This window comes from Anser anser (assembly GCF_964211835.1).
Source record: "Anser anser genome assembly, chromosome: 24".
Classification (NCBI taxonomy): domain Eukaryota; kingdom Metazoa; phylum Chordata; class Aves; order Anseriformes; family Anatidae; genus Anser; species Anser anser.
Genome location: NC_139745.1, coordinates 4,756,706 through 4,781,433, shown reverse-complemented (window position 1 = coordinate 4,781,433; position 24,728 = coordinate 4,756,706). Strand labels below are relative to the sequence as shown.

Sequence of the window (24,728 nt, the reverse complement as noted above, 5' to 3'; positions counted from 1 at the left end):
TCACCCTCAAATCAAGAATCTAAACCAGCCAACGCTGAAATGGGGCAGACGAGCTGGAAAAAATGCACTGAGATGCTTTTATTTAAATAACGAGGACTTAAAAATTCTGAGTTTTAATACAAGTTAAATACAATACAGTGAAAATATCAGCTTTTATAGTTTTGCTTGTCTACACACAGCTTATTTAGAAATTCAATATATTTTACAGCTTATTAACAGTGACACCTGATTCTAACTGCCTGAGCTGCATTTAATAGCAATAGATTGTACAAAATACTGTGATATTTAAAAAAAAAAGGTATACTGTACAAAAATATTTTTACAGTAGTTTGATATCTAAAAATCAGATTAGCTGCATCTGGACTTCACGGTAAAGTGTCCTCTCTCAAGAGGAACTGGTGGATAAATTGCTGAGCTTTCCTCTTTTCCGCTATATCAGGTGTGGGATGTCCAGGAGGAGGTCTAAGTAACAAGCCACCAAATATACTAGCTGCATTTTTGAGAGAGAAAGAGAGAGAGAACCAGTCAACAGCAGGCTATCAAAAGTAATTCCACCAACCCCACTCAGTCAAAATGAGAGAGAGCCTTGTTTCAGGATGGGGTGAGATAAAGCTGACAACACGTGCATCTCTTCTGTGTCCCTTTACAACTTTTTTTCAGGCTACTGCCAGGACAGTGTGTTTCTACGGACTGTTTGATAATTAAATGCTTCAAAACAGTAGAAGCCATGACTGCGAGCACTTTGGAGAACCGTGTTCTGTTACACAAACTGAAACCCCCCTCTGAACAGAATGGTTATTTTGCTCTCCTTACCAAGAATATTCACATCCAAATGGTTTTTCCCTGAATTTTTCAGTAGTTCTCGTAGAAACGCCATTAGATATTCAAATACATTTTTATGGCATTCTGGCAGCTTAGAGATAATCTGGGTGGAAAAAACAAACAACATTTATAGTGAAGAAATGGCAATGGCTTAGCAGCTTTATCTACTACCTGTCTGCAAACACAACAGAAACAGCTCTTAATAACCCAAGGCACATCAGTCCTAGATCCATTCTATTATGAGATGATGAAGTTTCTTAGAGCAAAAGCCTGTTATTTGTCTAGCATAAACCAGTCTGCTTCCCCCTCCTTCCAGAACAACAGAAATGGTCTCCCAGCGACGCTGGCATTACCTGGCTGCTCAGCAGGTAGTTGTTGGCACACTCCAAACAGCTGCTGTAGAAGCTGTAGCAGATGACCGGCTCTGGCAGGCTTTCCAGGAAGAGCAGCAGGGCCTCTGCTACCGAGTGGTTGCTGCCAACTGATCCAAAGATGGTTAAGGAAGAGGTGAGCACAGTATGGTCTATTTTGGTAGTATTTCTGCTGAAACATTAATCATTGCTTAGGTCTCCAGGAACTCCTGTTGTCCACAGCTTTGAGTCCACATATCAAACTCTGTTTCCATGGGCAGTCAGACACTTACATAGTTCATCAACAATCATTCATCAGCGTAGCAATGACTCTGCAGAGGCATTAGTACTGATTGCAAGTAGCAGTGAAGAGCTGCATATCTCAGCTACCATGAGATGAGAGACAGCAATTTAAAAACCCCAATGGAGCACAGAAGACTGATAAAACCCTTCTTGGCTTAGATCTTTTGTTTGGGCAAAGTAAGCCCTACCAGACATCAGTCTAAAAGGATACGGAGGGTATCATGCATTCCTTTGTCCAAACAGTCTCGTATTTGCTCAAATTCAGACCTGAGGCCTGGTTGCTGAAACAGGTCCTCCTGAAAAGACCACCATCAGTCAATCTCAAGGGAAATAAATATTTGGGTAAATAAAGCACTGTCATTATAAACTGGCTGGAAAAATCTCCCTAGATTGGTCGTTATCAGCACCAATCTCACCACGAGCAGTCCTAGTAAGGCTGTGGGACTGCAATAAAAAGCAATGCAGAAGGACAGCTGCTGGTGCATACCACACACTGAACACTGCAACTCGGGGTACTAAGATCACTTATCTCAAAAATGTTCTTTTCTTACCCTTTACCAATGGCCACAAACATCCACAGTTAGCCATGGCTGCCATTACCAGTATCTTGTCCAAAACTAAACGTAATGCAAACAAATTATTTTGCAATTCCAGCACAAGCACTGCCAACCTGCTGGGAAGCGTTGCGGTATAGGTGATCCACCATCATCCACAGCTCTTTGGGAATTTCCAGAGGCCTTTCAGCTTGAGTAGCAGCATCACTTGTTTCCAGCGGCATCAGGGTCTGAGAGAGGGGAGGAAAAAAAGGAGCTAGCCAACTTCTTGTTCAACTCTGCAGATTGCTTCACAGAGCTTACACCTGAGAATTAATACTTGTTACAGAACTGTGCAGCTTCACTCACTAGTCTTCATACAAGACAGGTCCAACAGGCACATTTGTATCAAAAGTGCAGGCAGAAAGAACAAGCTGCTCTCAAACACGCTTCATGTACACTCAGCTCTATGGAAACGTTACATCGTGCCTCACATATGCACACATCTCCATTCAGTGTGGGGAAAGCCAAAGGCTCCAGAAAAAAGGTCTACGTTTAGAAGCAGCACACCTTTTTTAAATGTGCAGGCAGAGCAAACAGTGCCTTACTGTCAGTGATCTACGTGAAATGGGTTGCTTCATCCACGTGAAGCACTACTGCAAGGTGTGAAGATGGCGCGCTAGGGAGCACAAGCTGTATCTGTATTCTCAGACTACGGACCAGGGAAGTGAAAGAAAGCACTGTAGTAACAGACAGGACTTAACCACCTAGTTTCAACGGTTCCCGTGGGCTCAGAAGGGAAGCTTATCTTTAACTCACAAGGTTCTGAATGGATTCTGCTGACATGTCCTGGATCGGTTCCCGCATGTAACACAGTGTATGAATGGGAGACCCAAAGCAACTGGGCAAGTAGTTTCCTGTTACAGACAGAAAATAATCCTTCCCCCTGTCAAGATGCAAGACCAAGATATCTTCAAGTTTTTCTTCTCCAGAGTTTAAGCGCGTAGCTGTTGATTTATTAACAAATAGCTCCAACTCAATCGTGATCTCAGAATCTGCCAAAATGTAAGAAAACCATACTGATTAAAAAATAATATTAAACCCATAAGCCTGTAAAAAAGCATAACATTGTCAAAATAGGAGAGAAAACTAAGCCAAAAGGTGACAATATTAGCTGATTAACATGAAATGAACAATGAGGAGCTCACCTGGTAGCAGAAAGCCCTTACTAGGATTAGCTATCAGCCACTCCTTGCAGTAGGTTTCCTCATCTGGTTTGCTGATAAATTCAAACTGGCAAGGCACTTGTCCATTGCGGATTGTAAACTTCTCTATCTGTAGCTGCATGTATTTAACATCCTCAAAATGGAACTAGAAACAAACATCAATCAACATCATCAGCCAATCCCCCCTTGCCAAGCACCACCAGCAATTCCTCATATTCCAGTCCCATAGTTTAATCATTAAGCAGCAAGATATCCAGATTAACCCTCTTGCTCCCACATCCCACCTCTTCCAGGATTAAATAGGATTACACTTGTTTACAGTGTACGCTCAAGTCATTTGCATTAGCGTGCACTTTAAAGCAAATGCTCCCCTCAAATAACCTCAATGAAACCTGAGAACAAGATAGCGGTAGCCTCAAATGTCTCAGTTGCTTGTCTGTTTTAGTTCCCAACACAAAAAGCAAATGCTGGTTTTGTGACCTTCTCCAAATCCTTCAGTATTTTACATTTTATGTTTCTAAGAACAAGCAACAGCAAGGGGCACAAACTGCCCTTTTACTCTCTCACTCTCCACCTCAGAGAGTAACAGAGCTGTGCGTTTCAGCCTGGTACCATAAATGAAATTTGCCTGGACCTAAAGCAGAAACAAATAAATATTTCAAGGATTTGTAAACAGAAAACAGATGAAAGTCAATATACTGTTTCTTTGGAACCAGACCCCACGTTCTAGTATCCATCTTACATACTTCTACCACTAGAATACACTTTTGGTGTAGGAATAGGAATGCTCAATGTGACCAGCAAGTCAGGGCAGATGAACATACCCTACCTCTCTCTGGGAGAGGGTCACCGAGGGAATGTTGGCATTCTCCATCTTATCCAGGGAGCGCACTATTTCCTCAAAGACTTTTCGATAGAGCTCCTCATTCACAACCTTCACCTGAAAAGGACACACACAGCACCAATTGGTATTTATTGTGCCTCTACGGGAGAGCTATAACACAGACTGAAACATGAAGTGGTTCAATTTTAATAGTATGCTAGCACATACAACACATTTGATGAACGGAACCGCTTGGAGCACTAATACTCTTATTCCTCCTCAGGACCCAACAATAAAGGACCTTGCTATAAGTAGCATATAACTAGCAAGAGAGGCAAGAGAGTCACCCAGTTATTTTTTGGGTGTTTTTTTCCTTTTTTTTTTTTTTTAAACCACATTCCTGGGCTGTCAATGATGTAGCATGGCTGCACTGCAAGCTGCTGTGAAAATGATTAATAAAAAAAAGCAAAAGAATACTCATAAATTATTCTGCTGAAGTGAAGTATCACTTAATACAACCCTAGTTTACTAAGAACAATGATTCCACCTCAATATATTACCTAGCCCACCTTACAAGCCATTGTTCTGTGTAGATGCCATAAAAGTGGGGATAATCCAGCATGAGAGCTTCTCCCCTCCTCCTCCTCTCCCCACACACAGGACAAGGTCAGCAGAGTTATTTCCTTAGGTACAGACGTACTTACCCCAATATCAAACACAGAGCTAACTGGCTTGTGATCACTGATCTTCAAAGCCATATGGCTGCGATAGCTCAGCTGAGCAATGTTCTGCCCTTTCCAGAGTATCCGATCGCACCATGCTGGAACACGACACTTCTCACTAGGACAGAGGTAAAAATTACAGTTTCCAGGCACTGTTCAGGTGGAGTAACACTGCGAGGCAGAATTCTGCTATCCCAGGGACTCAGTATTTTCCTGACAAGGCCAATTTCTGCTTTTTTTTTTTTTTAACTTTATTTTTACCACATTCAGCGATGACATTAGCCATTGATGTCATCACATATGAAGCAATCACTGTACCTTGTGTCCCAGTCATCGCAGCCAGCATCATATTTGTATGTTGGTTGGAAAGAAATCTCTCCCTCTGTAAAGCCTTCAAAGACCGCTTTTGCATTCATTTGCCTCTTTAGCTACAAAAGAAAAAGGAAATTAAATAAGCTTAAGCACAATTCCCATATGAGCTAAATGGGAGCACCGAGAAGGCTAAGGAGCACCTGCAGATAGGTGAGGGAGGCATCAGTACCTGGTCATACTGGCAAAGCTCTGAAAATGCTTTCTCATCTACAAGCTGCTTCACTTTTGCCACATCCAGTTCCTCCAGCCGATAGTTGAGGTCACCCAACCATAAGATCACACTGAAAGAGAATGTAGACCAAAGCTACTCTTTCTACCATGGCTAATTTTAGTTCCCATTCTGCATGTTTGTCACAATCTCTTACTAATTGATGATTTTACTATTCTTCAATGACTAAATCCTACAACCCACAGAGAAGATTGATGCATATTATTGCCCCATTCCAACTTCATACAGGAAAATAAAACAAGGCCTGGAAGACTGTAAAAAGATAAACGATTGCCAGAACTCTATAGATGACCACTGTCAAAACCAGGGTTATAGTAAAGCCTTTCTGACCCTTCCTGACTAATAATTGGATCGCTAGCCACCCTTCTCACATCCCTGTGAGAGAACCTTACACCCCACCATGTTCCTAATGCCCTGTCTTGCCACCTGCAGTGAATCAGGTAATCAAAGGGGAAGCATACTCATGTTTGCTAATAGTGAGAGGTGGCAAATTTGGATCCGATTGGCAGAATTGCATCCGAGAGCAGATGTCCTTGAAGTCCTGGTTCCTCCGCTCATATTCCTCCGTGTGAGCTGCAAGGTGAGAATTCACAATGCACACACTAGTGTTATGGAATTTAAACCTTATGGCAACACCACCTTTGTTACCCTGAAAGATAAAGACAAAGATGCTGGTCAGAAGCTTTTGTTCTGTACACAACAGATGAATCCAGAAATGAGCTAACGGCAGTGGACAAGCCAGAAGACATTGAGGCAGACCATTTAATTCCAGAAGAAGGAAAAGGCTGAAAACCCAATTGGTGATAATTACTTCATGAATTTAAGCCAGGAACTCGTGTGAGGATTTCACACAGCAACAGAACATGGCAAGCAAATTTACAGAACACAGTTTGTAATTCAGGATTTAGTTAATACAAAAGGAAATTCAAATCAACAAGGGAGCTGGTCAGTTGCTTCAACAAGTCCTGAAACCTGTTTAGCAACAAACAAGACCTTTCAACACAGACAATTAAAAAAAAAAAAAGTAAGTGGAGGAGGAAGCATATGGCTTAGCTGACCAAAAACACCTCTGCCAAGTTATAGCTGCAGTGTTCATGAAACTACAACCAAAGGGCACAGACTTCATTCCAGTGATGCAGAATGGCAAGAGGCCAAAAAGTCCTCCTCAACAAAACTATAATCTGGATAGACACGTTTCTTCTACTCATGTTTCCTCGCATTAATTGCTTTGAGCAAAATCACAGCCAGCATCAAGCTACGTGAGACTGGGGCCCCACACAGCCCAGCACATGTAATCAGGAAAAAGCCTCCAAGGAAGCTTCTCCCACAAGGTCTATGAGCTTTTGAGAACACACGGTGATTCCCTCTAGCAACAGCCTGAGCTGTCACAGAGACGGGACTCTACATTTCTAAAAGCAGCTGCCTCCTTTAGCTAGAGGAATAACCACTACATCTAAGGAGAGGAGAGCCCTGGGGAGCTCTGAAGTCTCACCCCTTCTCACGCACAGTTGTCATTCTTACCATCCTCCCCATGATGCCAGTTCCCACAGTCTCAATTTCCACCTCGGAGATGTTCAAAGCAAGGTCTGCTTTCACATACAACAGAAGCATTATTCCCACAAGCCGCACAAGTTTCACCTGAAAAATAGATCCTGTTGCACTAAATACTAGAATGAGAGAAGGCACATTGTCCCCCAGCCCAGAACAAGGGTCAGCAAAACACAGATGAAGGAGAGTTCCGGGCTCATCCAACAGCCCACCTCGCCACACAGTACACAGGCACTCTATCAGCACAGCACAAGAGGGAGCCAGGGACCAACACCACAGTAAAGGAAGCCAAAGCCCAAAGCAAAGGCCGAAGCACAGGCAGCCCATAGAAGGAGCTTCCCTTAAACAAGCGACAAGAGACAAAGCAGACCCAAGGAGCAGGAGCCGAAACACAGGCAGTGTTCCTACCAAGATACCTTCACGCCTCGTTCCACCATGCATTATGGAGACAGACATGGCAGATGCTAAGACGCTTCCTACTCACTTCCCCCAAGACAGCAGGAGCTTCATTTATGCACGGTGCCTAGCTGCTCCCTCCTGTCCTGCCCTCTGCCTTGGCACCCTGCACAGTAACACTACCTACTTCACCTTCAGAGCACTTCTGACTGAGCAAAAGCTGCAGACAATGAACCTCTGGAAGACACAGCAATTGAAAACAGGAAAAAGCAAAGTGAAAAGAGGCCCAAGTAGAAAATGATTCCACATTCAAACCTCCCCAAAAGCCCCATTTACCTTTGCATATTTGGCATCTGGGTGAAGACTCTCAGTTACAGCTTTAAACCATTCTTCTTCCTTCGGTGTGTCATTGAAAAAGAAGGCTTCTTTACTCAGATCAAGCTCCTGGAAACTGCAGTAGAAGAAGAAACCCATGTATGCACGCACTTTTTTATAACTCCAGCCCTTCCCTCCAGGAAAGAACTAAGACAATTTATGCTCACACTAAATTTGTAACTTAAAACTCAAATTCAGTTATGCTGATTTCAGAGGCAAGTTAAAAGTAAAGCTATTTGTTAGAATTAAATGGAACAGTATTAAAGATTTTGTAAAACTGCAGTGCCAGAGAGTCCAACCACTAGCAGAATAACAGCCCTTTCAGGCTACGCAAACACACACTCTAGAGCTGTGCAACAGAGTAAGGCAACGCAAACATTCCTCAGCTGTGATGTCTTGGCTGAACACCTCATGCTACAGATCACAAGCAAGCAGCCAGAGTTAAGGTTTGGAAGGAAGAGCTGGAAAGAGACACTCACCCCACGCAGTAAATGTCTGGAGGCTCCGCGTCACATCTCAGCCAGGGCTGGAGGCTTTCCCTGGGTGACTGACCATTCACATTATAAGTCCCGATAAAAAATCTGCAAAGAATTCACTTTTGTTAAATCCCAGAGCTGCAAATACCACTAGTATTAGCCCAGGTACTTAATAATAATTACGTAGGAGTAAGTTGTTTCCAGGAGAGATTAGGGCAATGTGACAAAGTCTAAATTCCTACAACTATTTAATTACAGTAGCGTCTTTATAGCCTGTTTTACAGAAGGATGCACATTTTTGCATAGAGTGTAAAAAGACACAAAAATAGAGCTGTGCAGTAGCAGTTCGAAATGATAAATTCATTGAACGACCTGCATAAATGGATTTTAACCACAGTAAAGTTTTTGTCCTGATTATATTTTTCACCCAAGCTCTTATGAGCTTAGTAGGACAACTGCAAGGCTAACAGTAAACAGGAGTGAGAGAGAAGGCCGGGGTGCACAGAATTGATGCATTTCCAGGCATAGGAAACTTACTCCCACCCCCAAAACAAGCTCTTCTCGGGAATGATCATTACCTGAAGTTCTGGATGTACGTGTAGGAATCCTCCCTTTGTACGAGCTGTGATTTAACAATAGTATCTCTTAGTCCAAACTTTGGTTCTGATAAGATTGAAGCCATGTTTGAAACCATTACGTTGGAGGACCGCACCATTTCAGTTTTCACATCAGATTTGACTTTGCTTTGCCTGGAAGGGAAAACAAAATTGCTAGATGAAGCCCAAGATAAACACACACCCTGAACAGCTTATTTCTGCTACCAAGGACGTGATTCTCATTTACCTGTCTGTTTCACTGATCAGTGTGCAGAATAAGCAAACAAGACTGAAATGAGCATTTCTTAGAACAGCTCAGACCTTCTCTAGATAAAACCAGTCTAACTAACTGAAATAACAACCCGTTCTCCCTAAGCTGGTGCAGCCTGTTGAGTCAGGGCAGACCTTGTTCACCTGTACACAAAGCCGTACACGTTTCCTGCTTACTGGAACAGGGAGATGCGGATCTGATCTCCCTCTGCTCAGCCCTTCTGACCTCAGCAGAAGAATGAAAAACTTTGTTTTCATGGTGGAAAAGTCCCAGCTCTATCTAGAAAGGAGGCGGCAAAGAGTAGATGGGGACAGAGGTGGTTTTATTTAGTATCTTGTTGCTCTGTGATTTATTGCAGACTCCTTTTGCAACAGTAGTAATGCCACAGCTTGGGAGTTCCCACAAGCAAGTGCATGATATAAATTTAAGGTCAACAACCTACACATGAGTGCCAAGGACGGCACAGAGACAGACTTTGAAGGATATGCAGCAGGGTCCACGAAGTCCTGGGAACTGGAAAATGAAACTCTAAGAGTGTATCTATGAGACATGGTGGCCCTAAGCCAATGCTCTCTGAATTCAAAACAAACAACGCTAGCAGGTCCTGTCCCACCAAACAGCAAAATATGCCCAAATAGGGGGCCTAGCAGGACTGGCTCTGAGAGGCAGTGCTGAAATTCCCACTCAAGTTTTGACAGCGTGCTTATGCTGAGCTTTTTTTCTCTCTCCTAGCTAGAATCTGTGATTCTCTTCCCAAAAAGTTGCCAGCTACTGCTCTAGATCCTGCTACCTCTGATGACCGCAGCTGGCACAGTTGCCAGCACCTGGAAGCAGATAATGCAGCAGGCAGATTCCTCAAGCACTGGTGTCTGCACAGACCTGTCACGCTGGGACCAGAAAGACCAACTTCCCCATGCGGTTTCCAGCTGAAAACCAGGAAACCCAGACAGAAAGCTCTCTGCAACTTGTCTTCCCCTCGACATCAAAATATCAACAGCTTGCCCACTGCAGCTCATTCCGTCTGTACACAATCATACAGAAGCACACAGAAGTTTGGTGCTATATATATTTACTGTCAACAAAGAGCCTCTGCAAAGGGGAAGCACAGCTAGACAGGCAAAGAAACATTGCCACCACTTTTACACCTCCCTAGACCCTCCCCAGAGAGCTGATGCACACAAGTATTGCTTCAACTACTTCGACGAAAATACTCCAGAAGTGAGAGGGAAACCATACCTGGGAGCACCTTTATCGGTGCTGTCATGGCTCCAGTTCTGATTAACTGCAAGTTTTTTTCCATTCTGCTTGATGCCTTCAGAGCCAACCACCTCTGGAAAAAAAAAAATCAAGTTTCACATGAAACACAAAGTGTTCTTTAACTTATCACTACACTTAGGCAAACAGAAGGGAAAACCAATGGGCAGAATACAGTTTAGGCTTGTACAGAGAAACAATGTGTCCCACAGACTCTCTTTTTGTTATCTGATCAACTCATCTTATTTTGACAGAACTGTTTGGTGGTGACGCAGCTTCCCCTGCAGAGGAACGACTTACACCAGCGTGCCATAAGGCCACAGAGAGCAGCAGAGCTGCCGGCTCTCTTTCAGAGCTAAGCCAAACCAGGACTGGCACCATAAAATCCAGGGCTTTATCCTGGAAATCCAGAAAAACTAAGCTAATAATTAGCTTTTTCTTTCTGAAGCAAGATGGGAAGTACAAGGAAAGGAAGAAAAAAGACTAAACACACTAACATTTAAAGGGTTTGGGTCTCTCTGCAGAAACAGAGCAAAGCACAGGAGCTGTTCCCTGCAAAGCAGTGCAGTAGTCACCATACGAACCTGCCACAACTCAGCAGAAATAAGTGCTGCCATGTAAATTCAACGTCCCTGAAGAAGTAACAGGGCAGCTAGTATGCAAATGCTGCTAAATACAGGTGCAACGCTAAACACGTTATACCGTGTTAGCAAAATTTGACCAGTCTCAGCATTTGTTTCAGCTATGACATTCTGCTGATAAGTGGCAAAGTAACAGTTAAAGCAGAGAATTTTGCATGGGGTTTTCCGTACTTAAGGTGCAAAAACAGCAATATCAAGGCAACAATACTTCGCACACCAGTCTAATGATGGTATACAAAATGTAAGCTTGTAAGATTTCTATTCATTCGGCTGAGCTTCTCCTTCCGTGAGCACTACCCAGAAAAACTAAAGTTTTATCACTGTCATAGTACACCCTCTAGGACAAGAGCACAAACCAGAAACAGAACTTAAAGTACTTTACACAAGCACTCAGAATATAAACAAGCTGACAAGAAGTGGCCATATTCTCAGCTTGGAAAACCTCTTCTGCCCAAAGAGCCCTCCCAGAATAAAGACTCTGTAAGAGGATTAATCGGAGGCTGTTTCCAGAAGAGCACATGATTCAAGCCTCATTACAGATCACACAAGCAAAGTCCTGTGGCAATGAGCAGGAGCAGCCTTTGCTAAAACAAACTCTGAAATTAGCAGTGTGCATCTCTGCTAGCAGAAACGCGTTTGGCTTCGGATGCAGCATCACCAAGTTTCAGTACTCCCTCAGAGTTCATCCAACCACAAGCGTTTCCCAGACGCATATTTTAATGCTCTTAAACAAAAGCTTAAATTAATTAAAATTAACTTAAATTTAAGTTAACATTTAAATGAACAAGATATGCCTGCTCCTCGAAGAAAGATGAATGTTTCTCTCTATCTGCAGTTCAGTGCTGCACCACGAAGCGCAGTCCCAGTGAGCTCGGGCAGAGCCACGAATTTTCTCCAGAGGCATTGAGTGCTTAATCAGAGCTGCTCGAGCCTCTGCAAGTTTTCCTGATAAAGACCATGCGAGGGATCTCGACGGTGACAAGAACCAACTTGAACTTTCACTGTAAAGAGCAGAGCAACCAGACAACTGTTTCTCTGGTAGCAGGAAGGGAGCAGAGGTTCATCTTTATTACCCGCAGACGCCAACAGCGCTGGGCAGCAGGCAGGAGCTGGTTGTGCCGCTGCTGGCAAGGTTTGTGTGCCTGCTCAGTGCTGCTGGCACAGCTGCCACGCAGGGCGAGATGGCAAGCCAAAGATCACAGCCATACATTGTACCTTGGCATTTAAAAAAATATATTTTTGCTGATGATGTTATGTAGGATTCTCTTTAGAAAGAGATTAGCCCTGGGAATGGGCTGTTTCCTTCAGATAAATTCACATCTAGACAGGAGGTTGCTCAAGCCAGAGGAGGTCTGTATATTAGCAATCTAACGTGGAATATTTTAGCAAGATAATGACCTTATGTAATAATTGAACTGGGCACAGAAATAAAGGGCAACGTGCAGAGATAAGAAAGCAGCAGAATCAGGATTTGCAGCTAGAAGGGACTTACAAAACAAAGCCTTTCTTATTAAACGTGTGCAGCGGCGTTATAACACTGTTCTACAGCAGTTCGATGTCCCCTCTCTTCTGGATAAAGCAGGATCCAGGCTTAGTGCTGGAAGGGGGGGGAATTAAATTAGCCTTGCCATCAGTTGTGCCAGTCTCAGCCAGCCCACTCTTTGCGTAACGAAGTGCACGCAGCAGTCCATGCGGGACGGCGCTACGCCTGGCTGGAGGGAAGTCACTTCGTGCTTTCTGCTGTTCCAAATGAAGCAAAACTGCAGTTGTGATTGTGACCGTGCACACGGATAGGATTTTAGATAAGGGTATTAACTGAAATTGGGAACATAAACTATGGACATTTAAATTCCATTATAGATTCTCTCATTCATTAACCAGCCTTAATCCACAGAGAGTACAACAAACCAATATTACCGCTAGCAAATGGCCACATTCACACAGTATTTAAATGTGATTTGATTTGCCTATGAAAGTTGTTCGCTCAGTACTCATGTTCATTTAATGACAGAGCAAGAGCTAGTAATGGAAAACAGCAGACAAAACCTCATTCTATATCAATTTATATTCCAGAAAAATCCCAAGTGATGGCAGAGAGCGCTTTCTTCTTCTAACAATGAGAAAAAAAAATCCCTAAACTCCTCCAACTCAAGAAAAACACAATCAAGCCTTGAAAAGGCAACTTTGTCAAAGCTCAAAGGCATGACTTGATAGGAGAACTACTTTCCAACAAGCTTACAATTCAAAGAGCGTTACTGTGCTCCAGATACAACAAAAACAAACCAGCAAAGGAACCGGCTTGTGTTTCATTCAGCATGCTTTTAGGGACGTGGTTTAGTGGGTGACATTGGTGGTAGGGGGACGGTTGGACCAGATGGTCTTGGAGGGCTTTTCCAACCTTGATGATTCTAGGATTCTATGCCCAGGTCTTCCCCAGTCAGTTCTAAGCAATGAGTTAAAATGCCATGTCTGAACAGATGTTCTCAGATCCCTACCTTGGCTCAATCCAATTTGTGCAGCTGCCTGAGGTCTGAGTTACAAAATCCATCCTTTCTCTTTCTCTCTTTTTTTTTTTTAAACACACAACTGACAGCGAAATAAAAAGAAGGAACGTCGGTGGCACCAAACTGCACCCACGTGAATACGAGGAGCCCAGCCGAGCTGAAAGTGGGTAAAGCAGAAACGGTTCGATTTCGAATCCCACCCCAACTTCCAGGAATTGTTCCAGCTCTGCGCTGACTTCTAGGAATCGCCCTTTCTCACAAACTCACTTTGCAAAGGGAAAAAGCAGCAGCAGCAGCGACCAGGGGCATGTGTGATAGCATTGAGCCGGCAAGAGGAAGAGGCCGATGCCACAGCGCTGAGAGCGAGGGCGAAGGCAGCAGCGCTGCGGGACTGCTGCGAGGTGCAGCCAGGGCACACGAAGGCCGGCGATGAAGAAAGCCAAGCCTCCAAAACCTGTCAGGCCCCGCAAGCGCTGCCTAGGCTGGCACAGGGCTGTGGTGCCTGGACGGGGCAATCCCATAGCGGGCAAAGCTCTTCTGGCAATGCCCCCCCGACGTGCTTCTCGTCGCTGCCTGAGATTCTCTGCCCGCAGAGGAAGCCCCAGAAGCAGAAGGGACCCCGCAAGACCCCGCCAGCTGCCTCCACGCGCCCTAAATTCACTGCCCCAACCCCCGGAGCCCCCGTGGCCCCTCAGGGAGCTGCCGAGCCCCGTGTCCGAGAGCCGAGCCCTTTCCCTTCCCCTCTCAGAGCGCTCCCCGAGCCCCACAAGCCGCCAGCACCCCCCACACCCGGCCGGGTCCCCCCGGAGCCACGGCCACCGGCCGGCCCGGGCAGAACGGCTCTGCTACCGCCGGGAGGCGCCGAGCCGAGCCGGGCCGGGCCGTGCCAGGCGGCTCCCCCGCCTCCAGCCCCGCTCCCGGCCCCCTCCGGCAGCAGCGGGTCCCGCCGGGTCCCCACAGACCCCCGCAGCCCCCGGGCTCACCTCGGCGGGGCCTCCCGCCCGCCGACATCGGGGCAGCTCGGCCGCTGCCGGCCCCGCTCCGCCCCAGCCCGGCTCCGCCCGGCGTGGGGCGGCGCTCGTCGTCCCCTATCCCGCCCCCGAGCAGGGACGGGAGGGGACGGGGACGGGGCGTGGGCCGCGGAGAGGTGGCTGGTAGCGGAGCGGCAGGGCACCGGGCGGCCGCTGACAGCTCTGGGAGCAGCGAGAGCCAGCCCCAGGGCCCCGGAGCTGCCCCAGGGCCCCGGAGCCATCCTGGAGTTGCTCCGGAGTCGCTCCGGGGCTGCCCTGGAGCTGCCTCAGGGCCCTGCAGATGCCCCGGAGCCATCATGGACCTGCCCCAAGGCCCCCGAGCCATCCTGGAGTTGCTCCGGAGTCGCTCCGGAGCCTCCCCGGGGCCCTGGAGCTATCCCAGGAGATGCCCCTGAGCCCCGGAGTGCTCCCCAGGTGCTGTCTTCCCGGCCAGAGTGAAAGGTGACGGCCGTGGGCATAGAGATTTGCGTGCCTGTGTCCTCCTGGAGCAGCACGCACCTTCAGCACATCTGCTAAAGGGGCACCGAGCTGCAGGCACAGGGGAAGATGCTGGTGGAAAAAGTGTCAGGGTGTGAGAAAAAGCAAGAAGGGGGCAAGCAGACGCAGAGCATCTGAGGAGACAGCTTGCGGTTGCTCAGGGCACGCAAAATAAATTTCCACAGGGCCTTCTGACTGCACAGTGCATGGGCTGGTCACAGCTCAAAGTGCTGCTGAGCTCTCTGATGCTGCACAATCGTTACCCTTGCAAAGCGTCGCAGCTCAGCACCAGTTTCAGCAGCAGAGGCTGACGCTGCTCTTCCTCCCAAGCCTACAAACACAAGCCACCAGCCAGGCTCCCTGCGCCTCTAACACCGAGCACGCACACAGCTCGTACCTGAGCTGCACCTGCTGATCTCCTGCAGGAATGTGCGGGTGTGGGAGCCAAAGGGCAATCGCACCGTGAGTCGATCGTCTTCTGAACTGATCTGGACCGTCACATCAGAGCCTGTCAATAGTGGGAGGAGAAGAGCTCGTGGTTGGTGCTGCCAAGCACTCAGAAACACCCAGCATTTTCTGCACTCTGCAGCAGCTGGTGCACACATACAGACTCTATCAATAAGTCTCCCCGGGTCTTTCTTTTTCACATCTTACATGAGAATGCCATTTAAAAATATAAAAATCGCTGTTTGTAATAATTTTTGTTCCACTCATTCAGTGACAGTGAATGCATTTGGTGGCCACTGCAGTAGGTGTTAAGCAGCACCATGTCCACTGATGCCAGCCCAAACTGCTGCTGATGCCAGGCGTTTGCCATCACTGCTCTGGTACCGTCCCACCCAAATGCCTCCAAGACATTTTGTAGATGTTGTCTTAGCAGGAAGATATGTAACAGTCTCTGCATGCTCCACTAACACTTGGTTTTGCTGGTCACCCTTTGTTACATCTTGTGTGTTTTGATAACAGACACAAATAGCTGTGCCTGAAAGAAACCCTGGAAGGGCCGATAATTGATCTTTCAGCAGCTGTTTAAAAACATTTGGAGAAGCGGTTCCTCTGGTTGAACAGGGGTGACAACACTGTCGGCATGAGGAGAGTAATGGCAAGCAGCTCACCCAGGAAGACAAGATCCCCTTGTTCCACAGCATACACCTACAGAGGAGTAACCTCTGTCTACAGCTCAGAGCACAAAAGCGCGTCCTTCTGCCCCACTGCATGCAGCTGGTGCAGGGCCCAGGGATTTCTAGAGCACTGACACTTAAACAGCAACAAAACTCACCGATGACATGAAGGTCACTGTCAGGTATCACTGCAAAAGCAAAGGAAAGTTCAGTCACAAGCAAAGCAACAGGATTGCTGACTACAAAAATACTTCAAGGCTGGGGAGCTCAGCAAGGTCCTCAGACCCCAAATGTTCCCTGCAAGCATGGGGATGGGCAGAGCAAACCTGCCGGGGCAGGAGGCCGTGGGTGATGCTTGGTAGGACACAGGGCGCTCTGGATTGCAGAGCGATTAATCTGGTGGGGCCCTTCCAGCTATGCCATGTGGTTCATAAGCTTCACCAGGGATTATAAATTGAAGAGAAAATGGGAAGGGCTGAGTAGGTCTCAAGTTTCAGCCAGCAGAGCAACAAAATATGGACTCCAAATCCCTCCACCCCCTTCTTCGGAGGTGTTCGCTATACCCCCAAAGTGCGTTCATACCTTCTTGCACTGCAAACCCTTCTCTGATGGGGATGACTTTCTCCAGCCAGACATCCTCAGCAGTTATGGCCATCCGCCGGTGACTGTATATGTAGATCCTGCAAGCATGGAGCAGACACAGAGGTAATGCCTCCCCTCTGGCATCTCTGCAGGTAGGGGCAGACCCCGTCCCATCCAGCAGCAGCTGCCAGCGTGGCCTCGTGCAAATCCCCAAGCAACCTCTCCACCACGCACCTGCCGTCCCGCTTACTCTGTCATTTAAATAAAAATGTGTTCGTGTTACTGGCGACACACACCAAGCCCACATCTGCAGGGCCTGGGCTCGCCTCGTTACCTGTCTGTACAGCACAGCAGGAGAAATGCCAAGGCACAACTCCTTCCAAACACTGCTCTATCAGACCTCGCCCTGGTAGAACGTGCTTTGGGATAGGAAGGGATTTCAGGCACTTTCCAAGGCCTACAAAAAAACCTGTCAAGCTGTGCTGCAGCCTCTCCTCCTGCCAGCAGCATCCCCCTGCCCTCCCCGCTCCGGCACCTACGCGTGCTCTCCGCAGCTCTCCACCAGGCCCAGCAGCCGGCTCTCCACGCTCTCCCCACCAGCCAGGGTTCCCTGCACGGCCTTCGGTTGGGGTCAAGGAACAGCAAACAGCGATGGGATCCCGGCGGGGCCTCCTCAAACCAGGGTGGGCCCGGAAAAGGGAGGAAAGCCAGCATCACCGCGGCACAAAGGATATGATTCGACACGTCGCTCCACCGGCCAGGGTCTCCTGGATGGCCACCGACTGGTCCATGCTCCGCGCCCACGAGGCGAGAGCCGGCGGTCCCGAAGCAGGCCCCGAAGCAGGCGGGGAGCAGCAGCAGCAGCAGCAGCCCTGGGGTGATGCCAAGCTCCGCGATGCAGCTCAAGGAGGCTGGACCAGGACTGGGACCGGGACCAGGACCGGGATCAGGACCAGAACCGGGGATATGGCCACGCTCGGTCCCACGGAGGCTCCCGGGGACCCCTCACTTCTTGTCCCGCTCCCAGCTGGGCTCTTGGGGCCGGAGGTGGCCGAGGCCCGCCCCGCTCCCGGCCTGCCCCAGGCGTTCCGTTAACCCTTCGCTCCGGGAAGGGCCCGAGCCCAGCTGCACGCTCCCATCTCAGGCGCCGCTGTCACCAGGGGGGCGGCCGCGGGGGTCACCGGGTGCTGGGGGGCTTCGTGACGCTGTCTGGAGCGCTCCCACCCAAAGCAGAGCACGGCCAGCCAGGTCCCAAAGCCCCAGGAAACACGCCGAGCCTCATTTTCCGGCCCCGCTCAACGAGCTTGCAAACGATTTTTACAGCTGGCCGAACGCAGTTCACCGATATTAGAGGGTGAAAAGCCGGGGAAGGGAGCGGGAGTGATGGAAAACAGCCAACAAAAGAGGGTGAGGAACTTCCCCGAGCTGAGGATGCCCCTGTGTGTCCTGAAGGGGAAAAAAGGAGAGGAGGAAGCTTTGGGGTCGGTAGCAGGCAGGAGAGGCTAATTTCCTCATGAAAGAGGAGGGGCTCTTTTTTCAGCAGCACTTTAAATCACTTTTCGTTACATTTTCATTACATTTCAAGACCCAGCTGGTGTGAGCCAACTTCTGAGCTCCTGCTTTAATTATGCAAATCAATTACTGCAGAGTGTGTAAGCAGGTGCTAGGAAATGTCACCAGACAAAGCCGTTTGCATACTAAACAGAGGGGAGTTTGGTCTAAATCAGCTCTTCCCCCAGCTGCAGAAGTGACGGCCAAACTCTAGCAGCTATGAAAAAAAGCAGCAGTGTTTGCTAAAGCCACCGCTCCGCCGCCTGCCTTTCCCCTCCCTCCTCTGCACTCCTGCAGCGGTACAGAGTGGACAAGAGCCTGCAAAGAGGAAACGAAAGGAAATCAGCCCAAAATATCTGCTGCGACCTCCAAGCCTCTATCCTTACAAGAAATGGCATGGTGCATGTTGTTTTTGAAATAGAAAAAAAGCTTCGAGCTCCATCCTGTTTTCACTTTCTAGCAACACGCTGCCCGTGTGGCCTGAAATGCTTGGAAAAAAAAAAAAAAAAAAGAGGGCCCCAGCCCTTGCGCTGTGGTTTGGAGGCAGCAGAACTGCAGGCGGATGGAAGCAGCCCTGCAACGTGGAAGGGGCCGGCTATCGCTTCAGGCAGCCTCTTCTCGTCCAGTCCCACATCCGCTGCGCGCAGCTCTGCTTAAGGGCTTCCGAAGCGAAGCCTTCCTGCTGGTGGAAGCACAAGGGTCCCAGCTCCACGGGCTGGGGTCCCCCCCTATCCCCCAGGCACTCAGAACACGCCCAGTTAGCGACCCAGGGGACAGACATTTCTTTATTTTTATTTTTGCATTTTTTTTCCCCTTAAAAGAGAGCAGTGACAGAGGACAGCAGACTGTGTGGTTGCAGGAGTGGCAGCACCTTGCCCCCACAGAGCCACCCACCAGCTGCCTGTGATGCAAGAAGGGGCCGGGGAGTGACAGGTCACGGCACGGGCTCCTGTTCCTGTCTCTGCTCTATCTTTACGCAGAGAGAATCATAGATATGAAACAGGGTTATCTAAACCACAAGCCACTTTTAGCTCAGCCCCATTTTCCTGCCTAAGAAGTGGAGATGAAACAGTTAAGAATTGCGCCTAAACAGAGAGGAGGTTTTAGAGCTATTGAGTACAAACTAAACACAAAGTGGGTGTCCAGAAAGGCTGCATGGAGAAGATTATTAACTAGAGTAGACCCCGTGCCTTCACTCAAAGCAGAGGTTTCGGGTTTTTAAGGCAGTCTTGTTCCTACACCCGAGGTCCCTCCATCCAGCCTCCGCCGTCCCAGCAGCGTAGGGGAACATCTTCAAGCTCCGGCTCCCCTTGCTCCTGGCACAGGGATGCAGCTGAGGGAGTTGGATGGTGACCGTGGCTGAAGCCAGAGAGGGATGGGACCTTACTGAGTGCGGTGGCACAGCACAGCGGGGGGCAGGCTGCGGGGCCCCCGCCTGCCGCTTACAGCCGGAGGGGAGCAGAGACCCCGCGGTTCAGGAGAAGGGCGGCCCCGCATGCCAGGAGCTGCAGGAGCGGGGCCAGAGGCACCTGCCCAGCACCGTTGACGTGAATTTTGCCATCCAGCTTCAGGCAGCTGGCTTTTGGGGTGGCGGGGCAGCACTCCTGGTAGCAGGCAGCCTTCACGCCTTTAGCACAGACGGGCTTGGCAGCCTTGCAGGCTTTGCTGCAGCCTGCCACAAAATCCAGGCCCGTCTTCTTCATCTGGAAGGAAAAGAGAAGTTAGTGATCCTGCCTGGCCTCCAGCATTCACATCGTGGGGATGCACGCAGGCTCCTGGGCACAGCCCAGCTGTCCTGCTCTTACCCCCAGGGCCGTACCTGACAGAAGTCATACCCAACAATGCATCTAGCAGTGGCCTTCTTCCCCTTGAAACATCCATCCCCATGGCAGGAGAATGCTGCACAGACCTTCCCCTACAAGACAGGACCGGAGGAGACACAGTGTGCTTGTTGGTGCAGACAGCAGGACGCCCAGGACAGGAGCTGGACCTCAGGCAGCCTGAGGGCCCTTCCCAACCCACCCCCCCCTGTTGCATTTCAGTATTTGTGCCATCTCAGGCGTTTCACACGCAGAGATAAGACCTCCATCTGACACCGCAGGAAACCTCACCGACACACCACCACAGCGAACAAGTTTCAAGCTGCCTTTTCCTTCCTCTTAGCAAGGCTTTGCAGAGATGAGCACCTTCCCCTCCCCATTGCTCGGGTGCCCCAGCAACACCCTGCACCCATGGGTGCTGCACAGTCAGCTCAAGCTGCTTGAACCAAAACAAGTGCTGGGCTTGGGACCCTTACGGGCTCTGTCCCTGCAAAGCTCGTTAAGGATTTGTTCCCCTTTCAGAGGCAGCTTTTGTAAAAACAGCATTGCGTGGACCTTCCCTGGCAGTACCTACATTTCGGGGGGGAGGCCGGGGGGTGGTGGCGACGGTGGTGGTGGGCGGCGTGGTGGTGGCTGGCAGGTCACCTGCAGACACGAGAGGAGCCCTGTGAGGACACAGCCCATGCGGGAGCCACTCGGGAGCGGAACCCCAGAGCAGAGGAATCGCAGCGATGCAGCCAGCCCAGCGCAGTGGGCTTTGTGCACCCGTCTCCCTCGTGTGCAGCAGATTAACCCCGGACCCCCAGCCCGGGGGAGCCCCGCGGGCAGTTACCGTAGGAGCTGGCATTGAGCTGCAGGCAGAGCGGGGTGTCGCAGCACTCCAGGACGCACTGCTGCAAGCTCACGCTGCTGTTGGTCCTGCACGGCTCCGCGCCGCACGCGCTGCTGCACCTGGCTGTGTAGTTTGTGCTGGAGAAACGATAAAGCTGCAATAGCAGAGCCAAAGGAAAAAAAAAATGCTAGAAGTGTGAAGAGATGCCACTACGAAGGTGTAAAAGCAACTTGACAGATTGCAGCGGAGAGAAAGGAAAACGGACTTGCAAGGTCATGGCCCCCCACACCCTGTCTTGGTGAGCTCCATACCTCACAGAAAGTCTCGTTGGGGCAGGTGGCCGTCTCGTTGGCATAGGCTTCGTCCTGGTAACACCTCTCCCCAGAGCACTGGAAGCTCTGGCAGGTGAGCTGGAGGGAGAACACACCAGGAGGTCACCATGCAGCAAAGCCTGCTCCTGCAGCACCACCATGGCCTGAACGGCTCCCGTCCACCCCAGGCGATGCTCTCAAGGGACTCCCAGCTCCCTCGAGGGACCAGGAGGGTAAAGAGCCTGGTACTGGGGCTGTAGCAGCCTGGCCAACGTCCCCCTTCCCTTTCCTTACCAGTGTTCCTTCTGTACTGTTCACAGAGGCGTTGGGGGCCACCGAGGAGGCGTTGGGGGCCACCGAGGAGGCGTTGGGGGCCACCGAGGAGGCGTTGGGGGCCACCGAGGAGGCGTTGGGGGCCACCGAGGAGGCGTTGGGGGCCACCGAGGAGGCGTTGGGGGCCGCTTTGTGCTCTGGAAAACAGAAAGTTGCATCGTGGTGAAGGAAACCCCGACCGCATGCTCAGCAAGCCTGCGTTCCCTGCCGAGCCACTGCCACATTGGTCACATCGGGGTTGGGATGCGGATGGCAACAAGTGGCAGGATGTCCCAAACGAGGGACAAACCCAAACAGGGTTTTTGCAGCCAGCAACGAGGGAGCTGCAGGTCAGACAACAGACCACTATGGAGACATTCTGACAGCTTCTCCCTCCCCCTTCCAGCCACATCACATGTGAGAAAGTCTTTTCTGGGGGCAAAACCTCTAGAAAAGGTCCCTCAGTGCAGCTCCATCCTGCAGATTACAGCCAAGAGGGGACAGCCGCAGCCTTTGCCCTGCTCCCAGTGGGAGCCGCAGCTTTCCCTGGGGTGCAGAGCTCACCTGCTGTGGCAAGAGGGCCCCAGGAGCCGAAGTGCAGAGCCAAGACGCAGAGCAGCAGGCCTGGAATGGAGGGGAGATGACTGAGACCGCCAAAGGCCAAATCCAGCCCCAGCAGCCTCCCCAGGAGGCCAGGAACCCATGAGAGGACCTCCCCAGGACGGACGCTGCTCTCCCTGCCGAAGCAGAGCCCCCGTTACCTTGAAGGGGGAGGACGAGCTGTCGGTGACCTGCCATCGTCCCCACCAGCAGCCTCAGCCGGGACCTGGCAGGGAAAGGCAGAGTCAGGGCTGGGCAGCCCCAGGGGACAGTCCCACTCCAGCGGTGGCCGCTGTCACGGTGGCACGAGACCCCTGCATCTGCCCAGCCACAGCTTGGGGAAGGAGCAGAACAGGGAATAAAATCAGGCCAAGTTACATAAAAGAGGCTGTCCCTGTTGAGGGTTGTTGTTTTTTTTTTGTTTTTTTTGAACCTTTCTCCCTGGAAATTCTGCAGCCTTTACTCCAGACACCTGGGGAAATCCAGGTAGTTCAGCACCTCGTTTTGGTCCCCGTAGTGGTAGGACATGCTCCTCAGGCAGGAAAAAGTGCCTGGCAGTAACAATACCCACCAACAGCACCTCTGAGAACTGCAATCCGGGATGTCTCAACAGGCTCTCCACCCAGAAGTCATCCTGCATGTAAATAACCAAATAATTCAGCACCGGAGCCGCTTTGCTGAGGGTTTGGGCTGACAGATTTTCCCTGCCAGGCACATTGTCTCTCCAGAGATGATTCCTTTGAAAACTGCTGGCACCCTCAGTTCCCAGCCCTGCTCTGGGTGCTCCAGCGAACCCCATCACCGTGCTTACTGGGCATCAGGGAGTGAGAGTCGGGCCCTTCCAGTCCCGGCTGCAGCCAGAGGAGGCTGAACAAGCACAGACGGAGTCCGGGAGCTGCCCGCCCCAGGGCCGATGCCCCCGAGCGTGCTCTTTCCCATGGGATCGGATCCAGGGCACCCCCACGGCCTGGAGAGGCTCTCCGAAACCACCGAGGCTGCCGCCGATGGGGCCCAGGGGCTCGGCACAGCGGCTGGCAAGCAGGAGCCCCCTGGGAGGCCACGTGCTGCTGGTTGGTGTGGTAACCCTCCAGCCTCACGGTAACGCAGATTTGCGAGCAGCTGCCAGGAGCACCAGCGTGGGGTAGTTACCGATGCCTGGCAACACGCAGCAGTCTGCTGATGCTGTTGCAAGTGAAGAAGCCTCCGAGCCCAGGACGGTGGCACCCACATCCTTGGCACACGGGATTCTGAATTCAGAGGTGCCTGCACAGCTTCTCGTCAGCCAGCCCCTTGCCCTGCTGCTCACCCCACGGTTTGGGAAGTTCTACCTGTTTGGGTGCTTTTTGTGATACCCTGCTCTCCATTGTAGGAAAATCTCTGCTCTCATTCAAAATCTTCACCGGTTTAGCTACAGAAAGCGGAGATGTGACTCCAAAAAGTGCTACAAGAACTAAAACATTTCCCTCTCGTCGTATGATTTAGGCTCAGATAGCATTGCCCAAAGACCTGGCATGGCTGAAGCTTGTGTAGCAGCCACTGCGGGTGTTCATGCAGAGTGAAAGAAAGCAACGGAGGCCCTCACCTTCCGGAGCAGGGCAGCCACCCCACCTGGACCAGGTTTGGCGACCCTTACTGAACTGGGTGCTGCTCCAGCGCAGCCAGACCCTGCTCCACGACAGGCTAAGAACCAACGCCCAGCAGACACAGCCTCATCCCGAGGAGAGCGACTTTTCCCCAGAGCAGAGGAAGGAAAAAGCTCCCAGCATTGACTCACCCTGTCCGTCTGCGCCCTGAAGCCCCCGTGCACCAGCGAAATCCTGCAGCTGCCTGCGCCTCCGAGCACCGACAGCAGCTGCGGTACCTGCAGCACCCTGGTGCCAGCGACCAGCCCCACCCTTGCCAACCACTGCCTGCACAAACCATCACCCAGGGAGGGATGTTTGTTACCTGCTGCTCCGCTGGATTTGGAGATGCGAATGTCTCTGCACAGCGGAAAAAAAAATAAAAGGATTTTTCAGGCTAGAGATGTCACACAAGCCAACTCTACACCAAAACGAAACCCCGCTGGAGGCAGCACGAGGACTGCCACAAAGGATGAACACGGCCTCTGCACGATGCCCCTTTTCTCCTCACTGGACTTGCAATTCATGTGGCAGCATGAATATTACGGAGCATGTTCAGACATCTCTGCATGGGGCTGGAGGAGCATTGAGAATGCTCCTAAAGTCACAACAGTCAAGTCTGAAAGCACTGGGTTCCTGTGTCAACTCTCCTGCACCGCAGCTCAAGAGAGCCACCAAAGAAAGGATCTGTACTAGCACCCACCAGGTCTTCCAAGTCAACACCAGTGCTGGAGAAATGAAAGCAAACTGCCCACACAGCCCAACCTAAACCAATCCCAATTATTCATTCCCTGGAAAACTCCCACTGGCCAGCACCCCAAAAGGGAGACAGAGCTGGAGTAAAAACAGCAATGCAAGCCACTGAAGTTTGTTCTGCAATGAAACCCAAAGAAAATCATACGCTTACAGCAAGATACAGCACAGGACCATTACTTATTGGCAGCATGCAATGTTCATGTGTGCTTTAAAGTAGTCAATCCTCAACATAAAAATTTCCATCAGAACCGGAAGCAAAAAGCCATTTCTGA

The 24,728-nt window shown here is 50.1% G+C and overlaps 2 protein-coding genes across 7 annotated transcripts; both read right to left on the bottom strand.

Annotated features, from left to right (window-relative positions):
- Positions 1-76: 76 nt before the first annotated feature.
- INPP5B (inositol polyphosphate-5-phosphatase B) lies at positions 77-17,712 on the bottom strand. 6 transcript variants are annotated; one of them, XM_083810321.1, is made up of 23 exons: positions 17,387-17,680; positions 17,192-17,271; positions 16,987-17,109; positions 16,653-16,903; positions 16,229-16,258; positions 15,347-15,457; positions 10,279-10,372; positions 8,754-8,924; positions 8,179-8,280; positions 7,661-7,775; positions 6,902-7,018; positions 5,842-6,029; positions 5,321-5,432; positions 5,098-5,207; positions 4,762-4,897; positions 4,064-4,174; positions 3,217-3,379; positions 2,828-3,063; positions 2,146-2,259; positions 1,687-1,771; positions 1,176-1,303; positions 814-925; positions 77-490 (listed from the first exon to the last, which is right to left on the bottom strand). In XM_083810321.1, exons 1-23 carry the CDS (start codon positions 17,441-17,443, stop codon positions 366-368), a joined length of 2,871 nt encoding a protein of 956 aa, XP_083666447.1. In that variant the 5' UTR covers positions 17,444-17,680; the 3' UTR covers positions 77-365. The 6 variants fall into 6 exon arrangements, with proteins under 6 accessions (XP_083666447.1, XP_083666452.1, XP_083666448.1 ...); XM_083810326.1 differs by lacking the exon at positions 16,987-17,109 and having other exon boundaries at positions 16,653-16,750; positions 17,192-17,262; positions 17,370-17,712; XM_083810322.1 differs by lacking the exon at positions 16,987-17,109 and having other exon boundaries at positions 16,653-16,750; positions 17,378-17,712.
- A 995-nt stretch (positions 17,713-18,707) lies between these two features.
- On the bottom strand, positions 18,708-24,666 carry LOC310886143 (uncharacterized protein). Its single transcript, XM_083810330.1, has 9 exons — positions 23,853-24,666; positions 22,240-22,304; positions 22,043-22,102; positions 21,461-21,636; positions 21,167-21,265; positions 20,856-21,009; positions 20,598-20,668; positions 20,023-20,118; positions 18,708-19,906 (listed from the first exon to the last, which is right to left on the bottom strand). The coding sequence occupies exons 1-9, from the start codon at positions 23,999-24,001 to the stop codon at positions 19,646-19,648; spliced, it is 1,131 nt and encodes a 376-aa protein (XP_083666456.1). The 5' UTR covers positions 24,002-24,666; the 3' UTR covers positions 18,708-19,645.
- Between the last annotated feature and the right edge of the window lie 62 nt (positions 24,667-24,728).